General features: G+C 43.6%; 1 protein-coding gene across 1 annotated transcript in view; it reads right to left on the bottom strand.

Annotated features, from left to right (window-relative positions):
* Positions 1 to 12,124: 12,124 nt before the first annotated feature.
* Positions 12,125 to 13,064, bottom strand: part of FAM184B (family with sequence similarity 184 member B) — a 157,865-nt gene continuing 156,925 nt past the window's right edge. Inside the window, exon 18 of the mRNA XM_030922890.1 lies at positions 12,125 to 12,687. Within this exon, the coding sequence (XP_030778750.1) occupies positions 12,594 to 12,687 (94 nt within the window). The 3' untranslated portion in view covers positions 12,125 to 12,593. The remainder of the gene's footprint in view (positions 12,688 to 13,064) is intronic.

The raw sequence follows: 13,064 nt of genomic DNA, 5'->3' as shown, positions 1-13,064 counted from the left end.
TATACTTGTGCCATGTTGGTGTGCTGCACCCATCAACTCGTCAGCAGCCATCAACTCGTCATTTACATCAGGTATAACTCCCAATGCAATCCCTCCCCCCTCCCCCCTCCCCATGATAGGCCCCGGTGTGTGATGTTCCCCTTCCAGAGTCCAAGTGATCTCATTGTTCAGTTCCTACCTATGAGTGAGAACATGCGGTGTTTGGTTTTCTGTTCTTGTGATAGTTTGCTAAGAATGATGGTTTCCAGCTGCATCCATGTCCCTAAAAAGGACACAAACTCATCCTTTTTTATGGCTGCATAGTATTCCATGGTGTGTATGTGCCACATTTTCTTTCTTTCTTTTTTTTTTTTTTTTTGAGACAGAGTCTGGCTCTGTCGCCCAGGCTGGAGTGCACTGGCCGGATCTCAGCTCACTGCAAGCTCCGCCTCCCGGGTTTACGCCATTCTCCTGCCTCAGCCTCCGGAGTAGCTGGGACTACAGGCGCCTGCCACCTCACCTGGCTAGTTTTTTGTATTTTTTAGTAGAGACGGGGTTTCACCGTGTTAGCCAAGATGGTCTCGATCTCCGGACCTCGTGATGTGCCACATTTTCTTAATCCAGTCTGTCACTGATGGACATTTGGGTTGATTCCAAGTCTTTGCTATTGTGAATAGTGCCGCAGTAAACATACATGTGCATGTGTCTTTATAGCAGCATGATTTATGATCCTTTGGGTATATACCCAGTAATGGGATGGCTGGGTCATATGGTACATCTAGTTCTAGATCCTTGAGGAATCGCCATACTGTTTTCCATAATGGTTGAACTAGTTTACAATCCCACCAACAGTGTAAAAGTGTTCCTATTTCTCCACATCCTCTCCAGCACCTGTTGTTTCCTGACTTTTTAATGATTGTCATTCTAACTGGTGTGAGATGGTATCTCATTGTGGTTTTGATTTGCATTTCTCTGATGGCCAGTGATGATGAGCATTTTTTCATGTGTCTGTTGGCTGTATGAATGTCTTCTTTTGAGAAATGTCTGTTCATATCCTTTGCCCACTTTTTGATGGGGTTGTTTTTTTCTTGTAAATTTGTTTGAGTTCTTTGTAGGTTCTTGATATTAGCCCTTTGTCAGATGAGTAGATTGCAAAAATTTTCTCCCATTCTGTAGGTTGCCTGTTCACTCTGATGGTAGTTTCTTTTGATGTGCAGAAGCTCTTTAGTTTAATTAGATCCCATTTGTCAATTTTGGCTTTTGTTGCCGTTGCTTTTGATGTTTTAGACATGAAGTCCTTGCCCATGCCTATGTCCTGAATGGTACTACCTAGGTTTTCTTCTAGGGTTTTTATGGTATTAGGTCTAACATTTAAGTCTCTAATCCATCTTGAATTAATCTTCATATAAGGAGTAAGGAAAGGATCCAGTTTCAGCTTTCTACTTATGGCTAGCCAATTTTCCCAGCACCATTTATTAAATAGGGAATCCTTTCCCCATTTCTTGTTTCTCTCAGTTTTGTCAAAGATCAGATGTCTGTAGATGTGTGGTATTATTTCTGAGGACTCTGTTCTGTTCCATTGGTCTATATCTCTGTTTTGGTACCAGTACCAGGCTGTTTTGGTTACTGTAGCCTTGTAGTATAGTTTGAAGTCAGGTAGCGTGATGCCTCCAGCTTTGTTCTTTTGACTTAGGATTTTCTTGGCAATGTGGGCTCTTTTTTGGTTCCATATGAACTTTAAAGCAGTTTTTTCCAATTCTGTGAAGAAACTCATTGGTAGCTTGGCATGGTATGTTCTTCCATTTGTTTGTGTCCTCTTTTATTTCACTGAACAGTGGTTCGTAGTTCTCCTTGAAGAGGTCCTTTACATCCCTTGTAAGTTGGATTCCTAGGTATTTTATTCTCTTTGAAGCAATTGTGAATGGAAGTTCATTCATGATTTGGCTCTCTGTTTGTCTGTTACTGGGGTATAAGAATGCTTGTGATTTTTGCACATTAATTTTGTATCCTGAGACTTTGCTGAAGTTGCTTATCAGCTTAAGGAGATTTTGGGCTGAGACAATGGGGTTTTCTAAATATACAATCATGTCATCTGCAAACAGGGACAATTTGACTTCTTCTTTTCCTAACTGGATACCCTTTATTTCTTTCTCTTGCCTGATTGCCCTAGCCAGAACTTCCAAACACTATGTTGAATAGGAGTGGCGAGAGAGGGCATCCCTGTCTTGTGCCAGTTTTCAAAGGGAATTTTTCCAGTTTTTGCCCATTCAGTATGATATTGGCTGTGGGTTTGTCATAAATAGCTCTTATTATTTTGAGGTACGTTCCATCAATACCGAATTTATTGAGCGTCTTTAGCATGAACGGCTGTTGAATTTTGTCAAAAGCCTTTCCTGCATCTATTGAGATAATCATGTGGTTCTTGTCTTTGGTTCTGTTTATATGCTGGATTACGTTTATTGATTTGCGAATGTTGAACCAGCCTTGCATCCCAGGGATGAAGCCCACTTGATCATGGTGGATAAGCTTTTTGATGTGCTGCTGGATCCGGTTTGCCAGTATTTTATTGAGGATTTTTGCATCGATGTTCATCAGGGATATTGGTCTAAAATTCTCTTTTTTTGTTGTGTCTCTGCCAGGCTTTGGTATCAGGATGATGTTGGCCTCATAAAATGAGTTAGGGAGGATTCCCTCTTTTTCAATTGATTGGAATAGTTTCAGAAGGAATGGTACCAGCTCCTCCTTGTACCTCTGGTAGAATTCAGCTATGAATCCATCTGGTCCTGGACTTTTTTTGGTTGGTAGGCTATTAATTATTGCCTCAATTTCAGGCCTGCTATTGGTCTATTCAGGGATTCAACTTCTTCCTGGTTTAGTCTTGGAAGAGTGTAAGTGTCCAGGAAATTATCCATTTCTTCTAGATTTTCTAGTTGATTTGCGTAGAGCTGTTCATAGTATTCTCTGATGGTAGTTTGTATTTCTGTGGGGTCGGTGGTGGTATCCCCTTTATCATTTTTTATTGCGTCTATTTGATTCTTCTCTCTTTTCTTCTTTATTAGTCTTGCAAGCGGTCTGTCAATTTTGTTGATCTTTTCAAAAAACCAACTCCTGGATTCATTTTTTGGAGGTTTTTTTGTGTCTCTATCTCCTTCAGTTCTGCTCTGATCTTAGTTATTTCTTGCCTTATGCTAGCTTTTGAATGTGTTTGCTCTTGCTTCTCCAGTTCTTTTAATTGTGGTGTTCGAGTGTCCATTTTAGATCTTTCCAGCTTTCTCTTGTGGGCCATTTAGTGCTATAAATTTCCCTGTACACACTGCTTTAAATGTGTCCCAGAGATTCTGGTCTGTTGTATCTTTGTTCTCATTGGTTTCAAAGAACATCTTTATTTCTGCCTTCATTTCGTTATGTACCCAGTAGTCATTCAGGAGCAGGTTGTTCAGTTTCCATGTAGTTGAGCGGTTTTGATTGAGTTTCTTAGTCCTGAGTTCTAGTTTGATTGCACTGTGGTCTGAGAGACAGTTTGTTATAATTTCTGTTCCTGCACATTTGCTGAGGAGTGCTTTACTTCCAATTATGTGGTCAATTTTGGAATAAGTGCGATGTGGTGCTGAGAAGAATGTATATTCTGTTGATTTGGGGTGGAGAGTTCTATAGATGTCTATTAGGTCTGCTTGCTGCAGAGATGAGTTCAATTCCTGGATATCCTTGTTAACTTTCTGTCTCGTTGATCTGTCTAATGTTGACAGTGGAGTGTTGAAGTCTCCCATTATTATTGTGTGGGAGTCTAAGTCTCTTTGTAAGTCTCTAAGGACTTGCTTTATAAATCTGGGTGCTCCTGTATTGGGTGCATATATATTTAGGATAGTTAGCTCTTCCTGTTGAATTGATCCCTTTACCATTATGTAACGGCCTTCTTTGTCTCTTTTGATCTTTGATGGTTTAAAGTCTGTTTTATCAGAGACTAGGATTGCAACCCCTGCTTTTTTTTTTGTTCTCCATTTGCTTGGTAGATCTTCCTCCATCCCTTTATTTTGAGCCTATGTATGTCTCTGCATGTGAGATGGGTCTCCTGAATACAGCAGACTGATGGGTCTTGACTCTTTATCCAGTTTGCCAGTCTGTGTCTTTTAATTGGAGCATTTAGTCCATTTACATTTAAGGTTAATATTGTTATGTGTGAACTTGATCCTGCCATTATGATATTAACTGGTTATTTTGCTCGTTAGTTGATGCAGTTTCTTCCTAGCCTCGATGGTCTTTACATTTTGGCATGTTTTTGCGATGGCTGGTACCGGTTGTTCCTTTCCATGTTTAGGGCTTCCTTCAGGGTCTCTTGTAAGGCAGGCCTGGTGGTGACAAAATCTCTAAGCATTTGCTTATCTGTAAAGGATTTTATTTCTCCTTCACTTATGAAACTTATTTTGGCTGGATATGAAATTCTGGGTTGAAAATTCTTTTCTTTAAGAACGTTGAATATTGGCCCCCACTCTCTTCCGGCTTGGAGAGTTTCTGCCAAGAGATCTGCTGTTAGTCTGATGGGCTTCCCTTTGTGGGTAACCCGACCTTTCTCTCTGGCTGCCCTTAAGATTTTTTCCTTCATTTCAACTTTGGTGAATCTGGCAATTATGTGTCTTGGAGTTGCTCTTCTGGAGGAGTATCTTTGTGGCATTCTCTGTATTTCCTGAATTTGAATGTTGGCCTGCCCTACTAGGTTGGGGAAGTTCTCCTGGATGATATCCTGAAGAGTGTTTTCCAACTTGGTTCCATTTTCCCCCTCACTTTCAGGCACCTCAACCAGACGTAGATTTGGTCTTTTTACATAATCCCATACTTCTTGTAGGCTTTGTTCATTTGTTTTTCTTCTTTTTTCTTTTGGTTTCTCTTCTCGCTTCATTTTATTCATTTGATCCTCAATCGCTGATACTCTTTCTTCCAGTTGATCGAGTCGGTTACTGAAGCTTGTGCCTTTGTCACGTATTTCTCGTATCGTGGTTTTCATCTCTGTCATTTCGTTTATGACCTTCTCTGCATTAATTACTCTAGCTATCAATTCTTCCACTCTTTTTTCAAGATTTTTAGTTTCTTTGCACTGGGTACGTAATTCCTCCTTTAGCTCTGAGAAGTTTGATGGACTGAAGCCTTCTTCTCTCATCTCATCAAAGTCATTCTCCGTCCATCTTTGATCCGTTGCTGGCGATGAGTTGTGCTCCTTTGCAGGGGGAGATGAGCTCTTATTTTTTGAATTTCCAGCTTTCTGCCCTGCTTTTTCCCCATCTTTGTGGTTTTATCTGTCTCTGGTCTTTGATGATGGTGACGTACTGATGGGGTTTTGGTGTGGGTGTCCTTCCTGTTTGATAGTTTTCCTTCTAACAGTCAGGACCCTCAGCTGTAGGTCTATTGGAGATTGCTTGAGGTCCACACCAGACCCTGTTTGCCTGGGTATCAGCAGCAGAGGCTGCAGAAGATAGAATATTGCTGAACAGCGAGTGTACTTGTCTGATTCTTACTTTGGAAGCTTCCTCTCAGGGGTGTACTCCACCCTGTGAGGTGTGGGGTGTCAGTCTGCCCCTAGTGGGGGATGTCTCCCAGTTAGGCTACTCAGGGGTCAGGGACCCACTTGAGCAGGCAGTCTGTCCCTTCTCAGATCTCAGCCTCCGCGTTGGGAGATCCAGTGCTCTCTTCAAAGCTGTCAGACAGAGTCGTTTGCGTCTGCAGAGGTTTCTGCTGCTTTTGTTGTTGTTGTTGTTGTTGTTCAGCTGTGCCCTGTCCCCAGAGGTGGAGTCTACAGAGACAGGCAGGTTTCCTTGAGCTGCTGTGAGCTCCACCCAGTTCGAGCTTCCCAGCGGCTTTGTTTACCTACTTAGCCTCAGCAATGGCGGGCGCCCCTCCCCCAGCCTCGCTGCTGCCTTGCCGTTAGATCCCAGACTGCTGTGCTAGCGATGAGGGAGGCTCCGTGGGCGTGGGACCCTCCCGGCCAGGTGTGGGATATAATCTCCTGGTGTGCCCATTTGCTTAAAGCGCAGTATTGGGGTGGGAGTTACCCAATTTTCCAGGTGTTGTTTGTCTGAGTTCCCCTGGCTAGGAAAAGGGATTCCCTTCCCCCTTGCACTTCCCAGGTGAGGCGATGCCTCGCCCTGCTTCAGCTCTTGCTGGTTGGGCTGCAGCAGCTGACCAGCACCGATTGTCTGGCACTCCCTAGTGAGATGACCCCAGTACCTCAGTTGAAAATGCAGAAATCACCGGTCTTCTGTGTCGCTCGCGCTGGGAGTTGGAGACTGGAGCTGTTCCTATTCGGCCATCTTGCTCCACCCCCCCAGGGTTTCGACTTTCAAACAAACATCTGTGCCACACGTATTCTGCAAATGATCCCATTCAGTCTTCTAGAAGGCTTATAACAGAATCAATATTGTTGTTCCCATTTTCATAGATGGATAAAAAAAAATCTGTAAAATAGGGATAAGACTAGGACTTATCCTCCAGGATTATTTTTGCAGATTAAAGGAGATGTTGAGGCCGGGTGCGGTGGCTCACGCCTGCAAAACCTGCACTTTGGGAGGCTGAGGCAGGAGAATCACTTGAACCCGGGAGGCAGAGGTTGTGGTGAGCTGAGATTGTGCCATTGCACTCCAGCCTGGGCTACAAGAGTGAAACTCCGTCTCAAAAAAGAAAAAGGAGATGTTGAATGGGAAGTCAGTAGCAAGGGTGCTAGAATATAGCAAGTATTCTTCAGGTGTTAGTGATTTCTGTTGTTCTGGGAGGAGGAGGGTTATGGAGGAAGAGTATGGGATTTAGGAGGGTTAAGCGATTTGCCCAAAGTCAAGAGATTAGTCTTTAACCCTTGGCAGAAGCAGGATTTGAAGTGAGTTTTCACACCTCTCTTCCCTGGTCAGTGTGTTGATAATAGCCCACCCACATGTGGTTCCAGGGTGTTCTTAAGAAGCCAAGGTTGTCTTGGGTGTGGTAGCTCTTTGAAAGGTAGAAAGTTCCACCAAGAAGGCCTTTTTTGTTGAATATTGCTTAGCTTCCAGCTTCCTTGTCAGGCTCCAAGATGCAGATTGCCTGTGGGCTGTCACTCTCCACAGATAAACCTACCTACATCTTCAGGACAGCCTTTTCTTTGAGACAGAGTCTTGCTCTGTCGCCCAGGCTGTAGTGCAGTGGCACAACGGGGTCCCACAGGCAAGTGCTGGGGAAAGGCCAACCCAGCCATCAGGTAGCCTGTGTGTTCTACAAACAGCAACTGGCAGCACTGCCTCCTGCAGGACATTCCTGCCACCCGACATCAAAGCTGGTGGGTGACCTTTTCAGCCATTTGACATTCCCCCCAGAAGAACCACTGCCTCCCAGAGGTTTAAGCAGTTCTCCTGCCTCCCAAGTAGATGGGCTAATTTTTTTTTTTTTGAGACGGAGTGTCGCTCTCTCCAGGCTGGAGTGCAGTGGTGTGATCTCAACTCACTGCAACCTCGGCCTCCCGGGTTCAAGCAATTCTCCCACCTCAGCCTCCCAAGTAGCTGTCAGGCATGCACCACCCCACCCAGATGATTTTGTATTTTTAGTAGAGATGGGGTTTCACCATGTTGGCCAGGATGGTCTCAATCTGACCTCGTGATCCGCTCGCCTCTGCCTCCCAAAGGGCTGGGATTACAAGCGTGAGCTACTGTGCCTGGCCTTCATTTTTGTATTTTTAATGGAGACGGGGTTTTGCCACGTTGGCCAGGCTGGTCTTGAACTCCTGACCTCAAGTGATCTGCCCGCCTCGGCCTCCCGAAGTGCTGGGATTACAGGCGTGAGCCACCGCGCCCAGCCCATCTTCATATTCTTTACTTAAACTTAATTCTTCATTCATCTTCCCTTCTTTCCTCTTTTCTCCTCTACCCAAATGTCTTAACTGTTGACATTCCCAAGTGTTTGGTCCTTGGCCTCTAGAGGTTGTGAAGGAGCACTGCTCAGTTCTTCCTTCAAGAAAGCGGCTTCAAGGAGTTTAGTTACAAAAGCTCCTGGCATTGGGGATCTGCCGCCATGTTCCTGCCCAGGCTATGCTGGTCCTGGCTGTCACCAAGCACAGTGGAGGTCCAGGTGCTAGGCCATTTCTGCTTGACACAGGATTCCTCTAATGAGCAGTCTGAGGCCGGGCGCGGGAGGCTGAGGCAGGAGAATCGCTTGAACCCAGGAGGTGGATGTTGCAGTGAGCCGAGATCGAGCCACTGCACTCCAGCCTGGGTGACAGAGCAAGACTCTGTGTCAAAAAAATAAAAATTAAAAAAATAGTGAGCAGTCTGCTTGGGCGCTTCCATCAGCCTGGCCACAACATCTTCGGAGCTTTCCTGCCTTCTTTTGCCCCAATGTTCCTTGGCCCACCTGTCAGACCTACATCATAGGCTCTTCCTGTCTTCTGTTTCCTCTCCCCTTTCTCTAAATAGGTGTTTCTCCTGAGAAAGAGAGAAAAAAAACACCTGTCCCTGACTTTCAGAAGCTGACAACACTGTTCGGTCATGTCATTCTCCTGTTGGATATAAACAGTCTCTGAATACCAACTCTAAAGTTGCTCTTAGGCCATGATAAAATAAACCACTTCATAATTTTGTCTAAGCACATACAAAGAAAATTCAGGGTCAGTTTACCACTCACAAAATACCAAACATCCTTCTCCTGGTTAAAATGAGTGACAGCTGCTATATATGTATGTATATATATGCAATTATACCTTTATTCCTACGCTAGTCCACCTTCCTATAAATAAGATGTATTGAGATGCTCAATCCTACAGTCACCCCCACTCTGACAGCATCCAGTCGAGTGAATCCTCACTTCCTTGAAATCACCCAACCAGGGCCAGAATCCTAAAAGAGGTTCTTTGTGACATTCTTTGTCTGAGAAGCCCTATGGTTCTCTGTGATGAATAGACCCAACTTGTTCAAATACAGGCGTTTCTGGTGGGCTTTGGCTGAAGGCATTCACACCCCCCAGTGAATGTCTTGCACTTCTCATTGTGTCTAGGGGCATGCCTGGTGGAGGTCCTGACTGAGACAATTGTGACTGGATGTGGTCTGAGAGCAGGCAGTAGGATGGGGCTTGGGGACCGGCTCACTCACTGCCCAACTGACAGCAAAACCCATCTGGAGCAGCGTGTGAGGTATGGACAGTCACCTCACGAGGGGGTGGCCCAGTTGCTGAGGATTCCACTAGTGGTGCCCTGGGAAAATATCCCTGTGGAGGGGAATGTGAGGAGTCAAACCTGTGGGAGGTAAGAGGAGTACTGCAACAAGGACAGTAGAGTGTCAGTTCCCTGCAGAGGGATAGTGAGAAACTGATGAGGTGACTGTGAGTGCCTGGCGCCTCTGTCGTTATCTTGGAGGCGCTGGTAGAAATAATCAAAACCAATACTGAGGCCAGACAGGATGACTCACGCCTGTAATCCCAGCACTTTGGGAGGCTAAGGTGGGCAGATCACTTTGAGGTTAGGAGTTCGTGACCAGCCTGGCCAACATGGTGAAACCCCATCTCTACTAGAAGTACAATAATTAGTGTGGTGGTGGGTGCCTGTAGTCCCAACTACTTAGGAGGCTGAGGCAGAAGAATCACTTGAACCGGGAGGCGGAGGTTGCAGTGAGCTGAGATCGCACCACTGCACCCCAGCTTGGGTGACAGAGCAAGATTCCATCTCAAAAACAAACACACAAACAATACTGCATCCTGCGGGTGGAGGTGAAGTGACAGTCAAGATCAGTGCTACCCTTGGAAATCTGACAGATGCAGTAAGACGGTCCCTATCACATAGTTCCATTTAATTTGCCAGCCTCGTCTGCAGAATCCAGATGGATCCTGGAGAAAAATTAACCAAGTGGTCTCAATCACAATTGCTGGGTTGGATATTACATCAATGTTAGAGCAGTTAAGGGCTCAGGTATGTGGTGTGCAAGCCATTGACTGGGTGAATCCATTCTTACCTACCCCAATTACAAAACAGTTTGCATTCATGTGGAACAGATAGTATTCCTTTCAGTTTTGCTACAGGAACATGTTACCTCTTTCATCCGTCATAATACAGCCTGAAGAGATTTACCATCATATCCCATTTTTTCTCTCTCCTAACTTAATCCTGAATTGGATTTCTCTTCATCTCCACTGTCTGTCACTTCTACGCCATCACTGTCATCGCTAGACCACTCTGCTCTTGAGAGATTGATGGAATCATTATGCAAACTAAAACAGAAAGAATGTTTTATCTATCAAATTGTATTTCTTTGTCAATAGTGTTGGGCACAGCAGGTTCATTTACTGCTGGTAAGGGTGTAAATTGCTAGAAACTTGCCGAATGGCAGTTTGGTAATATCAAACAGAAAGCTTAAGTTTGTGTCCTTAAATGCCTTACTTCAATACTCAAGGCATATGGCCTCAAGAAAAAATTATGGAAGCATGCAAAGATTTTGTTAACAAAGATATAATCATTGCAGGGTAGAATTTAGAAATTTAAGAAGATCCTTCAGGCGTCTGCAACAAGAAAGAAGTCAAAACAGATGTACAGTCTCAATTAGTAAAATTCTCTCCCTGCCCAGGGATCACACCTCTAGGACTGTGAGTGACATGTTTCCATTGTTTATAAATTATCCAGTATAAGTAAGATATTTTGTTAGAGCAGCCTGAACGAACTAAGACACTCTAAGCAGGAAACTCACAAAAAATATTTGATAATGAAAAACAATATGGCGTGTTAATGTATGATGACAAGTGTTTGTATTTAAAAATGCATTGGGGCCTCTTTTTGATTAGGCAGTAAATTTACCTTTAATATGTAAGTTTGTTTGACAGTTACAATGTGTAATCAGCTTTTTTTTAAGATGATGTGATTGAGGTTAATGTGAGGTGAACTTTCTATTTCCAAGCTGTCTTCATCTAATTTGACCTTTCTGTGGAAAATCAATACAAGTCAACTATTTGTATTGCCCAGTTGTTCAAAGTTTTATTTAAAGAGCAAAGATTTGACAATGCATAGAATTAACATTGGTTTGTGGGCCACCTCCTGGGCCAGCACCAAAGACTGAAAAAATATTTTGCCCCCTAAAAGTTGTATTGAGTCTTGTCAAATCACCTTGCTCCATCAGAAGGTAAGACAAATCGGTGTGGACTGAGAGCAAGGTCAGCACCGTGAACAGCCATTCCGGTTCCTTTAATCCACTGGGAATTCATGCAATGAAGAAGCAACACACCATGAGGCAAATGGCTCAAACCCAAAGACCAGAGGTTCAGGATATAAATATTTTTTTATCTGTAGAGATGGGGTCTCACTCACTATCTTGCCCAGGCTGGTCTCAAACTCTTGGCCTCATGCTATCCTCCTACCTCAGCCTCCCAAGTAGCTGGGACTACAGGCACCCACCACTGTGCCTGGCTAATTATTATTTTTTTGTTTTCTTTGGGCTAATTATTTTTTGTAGAGATGGAGGTCTCACTATGTTGCCCAGGCTGGTCTCAAATTCCTGGCCTGAAGCTCTCCTCCCATCTCAGCCTCCCAAAGTGTTGAGATTACAGCATGAGCCATGTGCACAGCCTAGAAGATCTTTGACTTCAAAGAACAGATAGTGTAGAGACCTTCCCAAATGATCAAGTTGACACTACAGTCATTACATTGAGACCTGTAACTGGGCTAGGATTGGTTATTTACAGAAAAACCTTGTGGTACTTAATTCTAATTCATATTATGTTATCTTGCTTAATCCTTGCAAAGCCCTTTTAGAGGTAGATGTTACCCCATCTATAATCTGCTGCTTGTCTTAGACCAAGGAAGTGAAAATATTCAGTCCACCCAAGCATGCTACCATCCATTTCTGGTAGGTTTGGTTTGTTTTCTTTTTAATTGGCTTTCCTGTTTATTTTAACTTTTATTCATCTTCCTATTGAGGTTAGATGTGCATTTTGGAATCGCTTCATTTTACATAGAAACAGCTTTCCAGTGGAGTTGACTAGCATCCTAAGGACAAGTACAACCACTTTTAAAGTAGATCATGGAAATCACAAAGTCTGATATTCTACAAAATGGAGTATGATGTTATGGACACTAGAAATACAACATACAGGTCATTAGTAATGCTAATAACATTTTCCTATAGATGCTTTTTAATAACACTGGTTTGTCTAATGTCAAGATATTTGTAATGAACTGTCACCATGGAACCATGGAAAATTTTTTTTTGGAGACCAGGCTGGTTGGTGTGCAGGAGTTCGATCTTGGCTCCCTGCAACCTCTGCCTCCCAGGTTCAAGTGATCCTTCCGCCTCAGTCCCCCAAGTATCTAGGACCACAGGCACACACCACCATGCCTGGCTAAGTTTTGTATATTTTGTAGAGACAGGGTTTCACCATATTGCCCAGGCTGGTCTCAAATTCCTGGATTCAAGTGATCCGTCTGCCTCCCAAAGTGCTGGGATTACAGATGTGAGCCACTGTGCCTGGCAGAGCAGTATGAAGTGTTAATGCCAAAATTTGTTTTAGCTCTCATATGTAAATCATATTACAAGCATATTATTTGGTTGGTCAGTTTTAGTTCATTCCTTCAATCAGATGATTTAAAAGAAATGTTTTTCAAGTATCCTCTGTGATGTATCCCAAAGATTAGCTTAGAAAGAAAAGTACTTGGTAAACCATTCCTGGTGTGGAGAGCCCTGTTTCTGCTGGGCTTCTTTGGGCTGGGCCGTTTCACCATCTGGTGTCCTAAAAACAAAAAAAGGTTTTTTATATGGTTTTGAAAATTATGCACGAAACAGCTTAATACCCACCATCTTTTCAGGGAAAGGTAACTGCATGTTTACTCTTCAGAAACACCCGAATGGGACTGGCCAACATTAGTAGTGGGAAACAAGTTGTAAAGGATGGGGCTGGGGAGGGAGTACCTAATCCTCATTTTGAAAATAGAAGGTTCACCATTGTTCCTTTGAGACTTAGTGGTTGTAGCTCTGATAATTATGCAGGATTAACCAAACCTACAGATTAAGAGACTTTATTTTTATTTTTTGAGACAGAGTCTCCCTCTGTTGCCCAGGCTGGAGTACAGTGGCATGATCTTGGCTCACGGCAACCTCCAGCCTTCT

The sequence above is a fragment of the Rhinopithecus roxellana genome, chromosome 2 (assembly GCF_007565055.1).
Source record: "Rhinopithecus roxellana isolate Shanxi Qingling chromosome 2, ASM756505v1, whole genome shotgun sequence".
NCBI lineage: Eukaryota > Metazoa > Chordata > Mammalia > Primates > Cercopithecidae > Rhinopithecus > Rhinopithecus roxellana.
The sequence above is the reverse complement of the archived record's forward strand: the minus strand, read 5'-3'. Positions and strand labels throughout refer to the sequence as shown.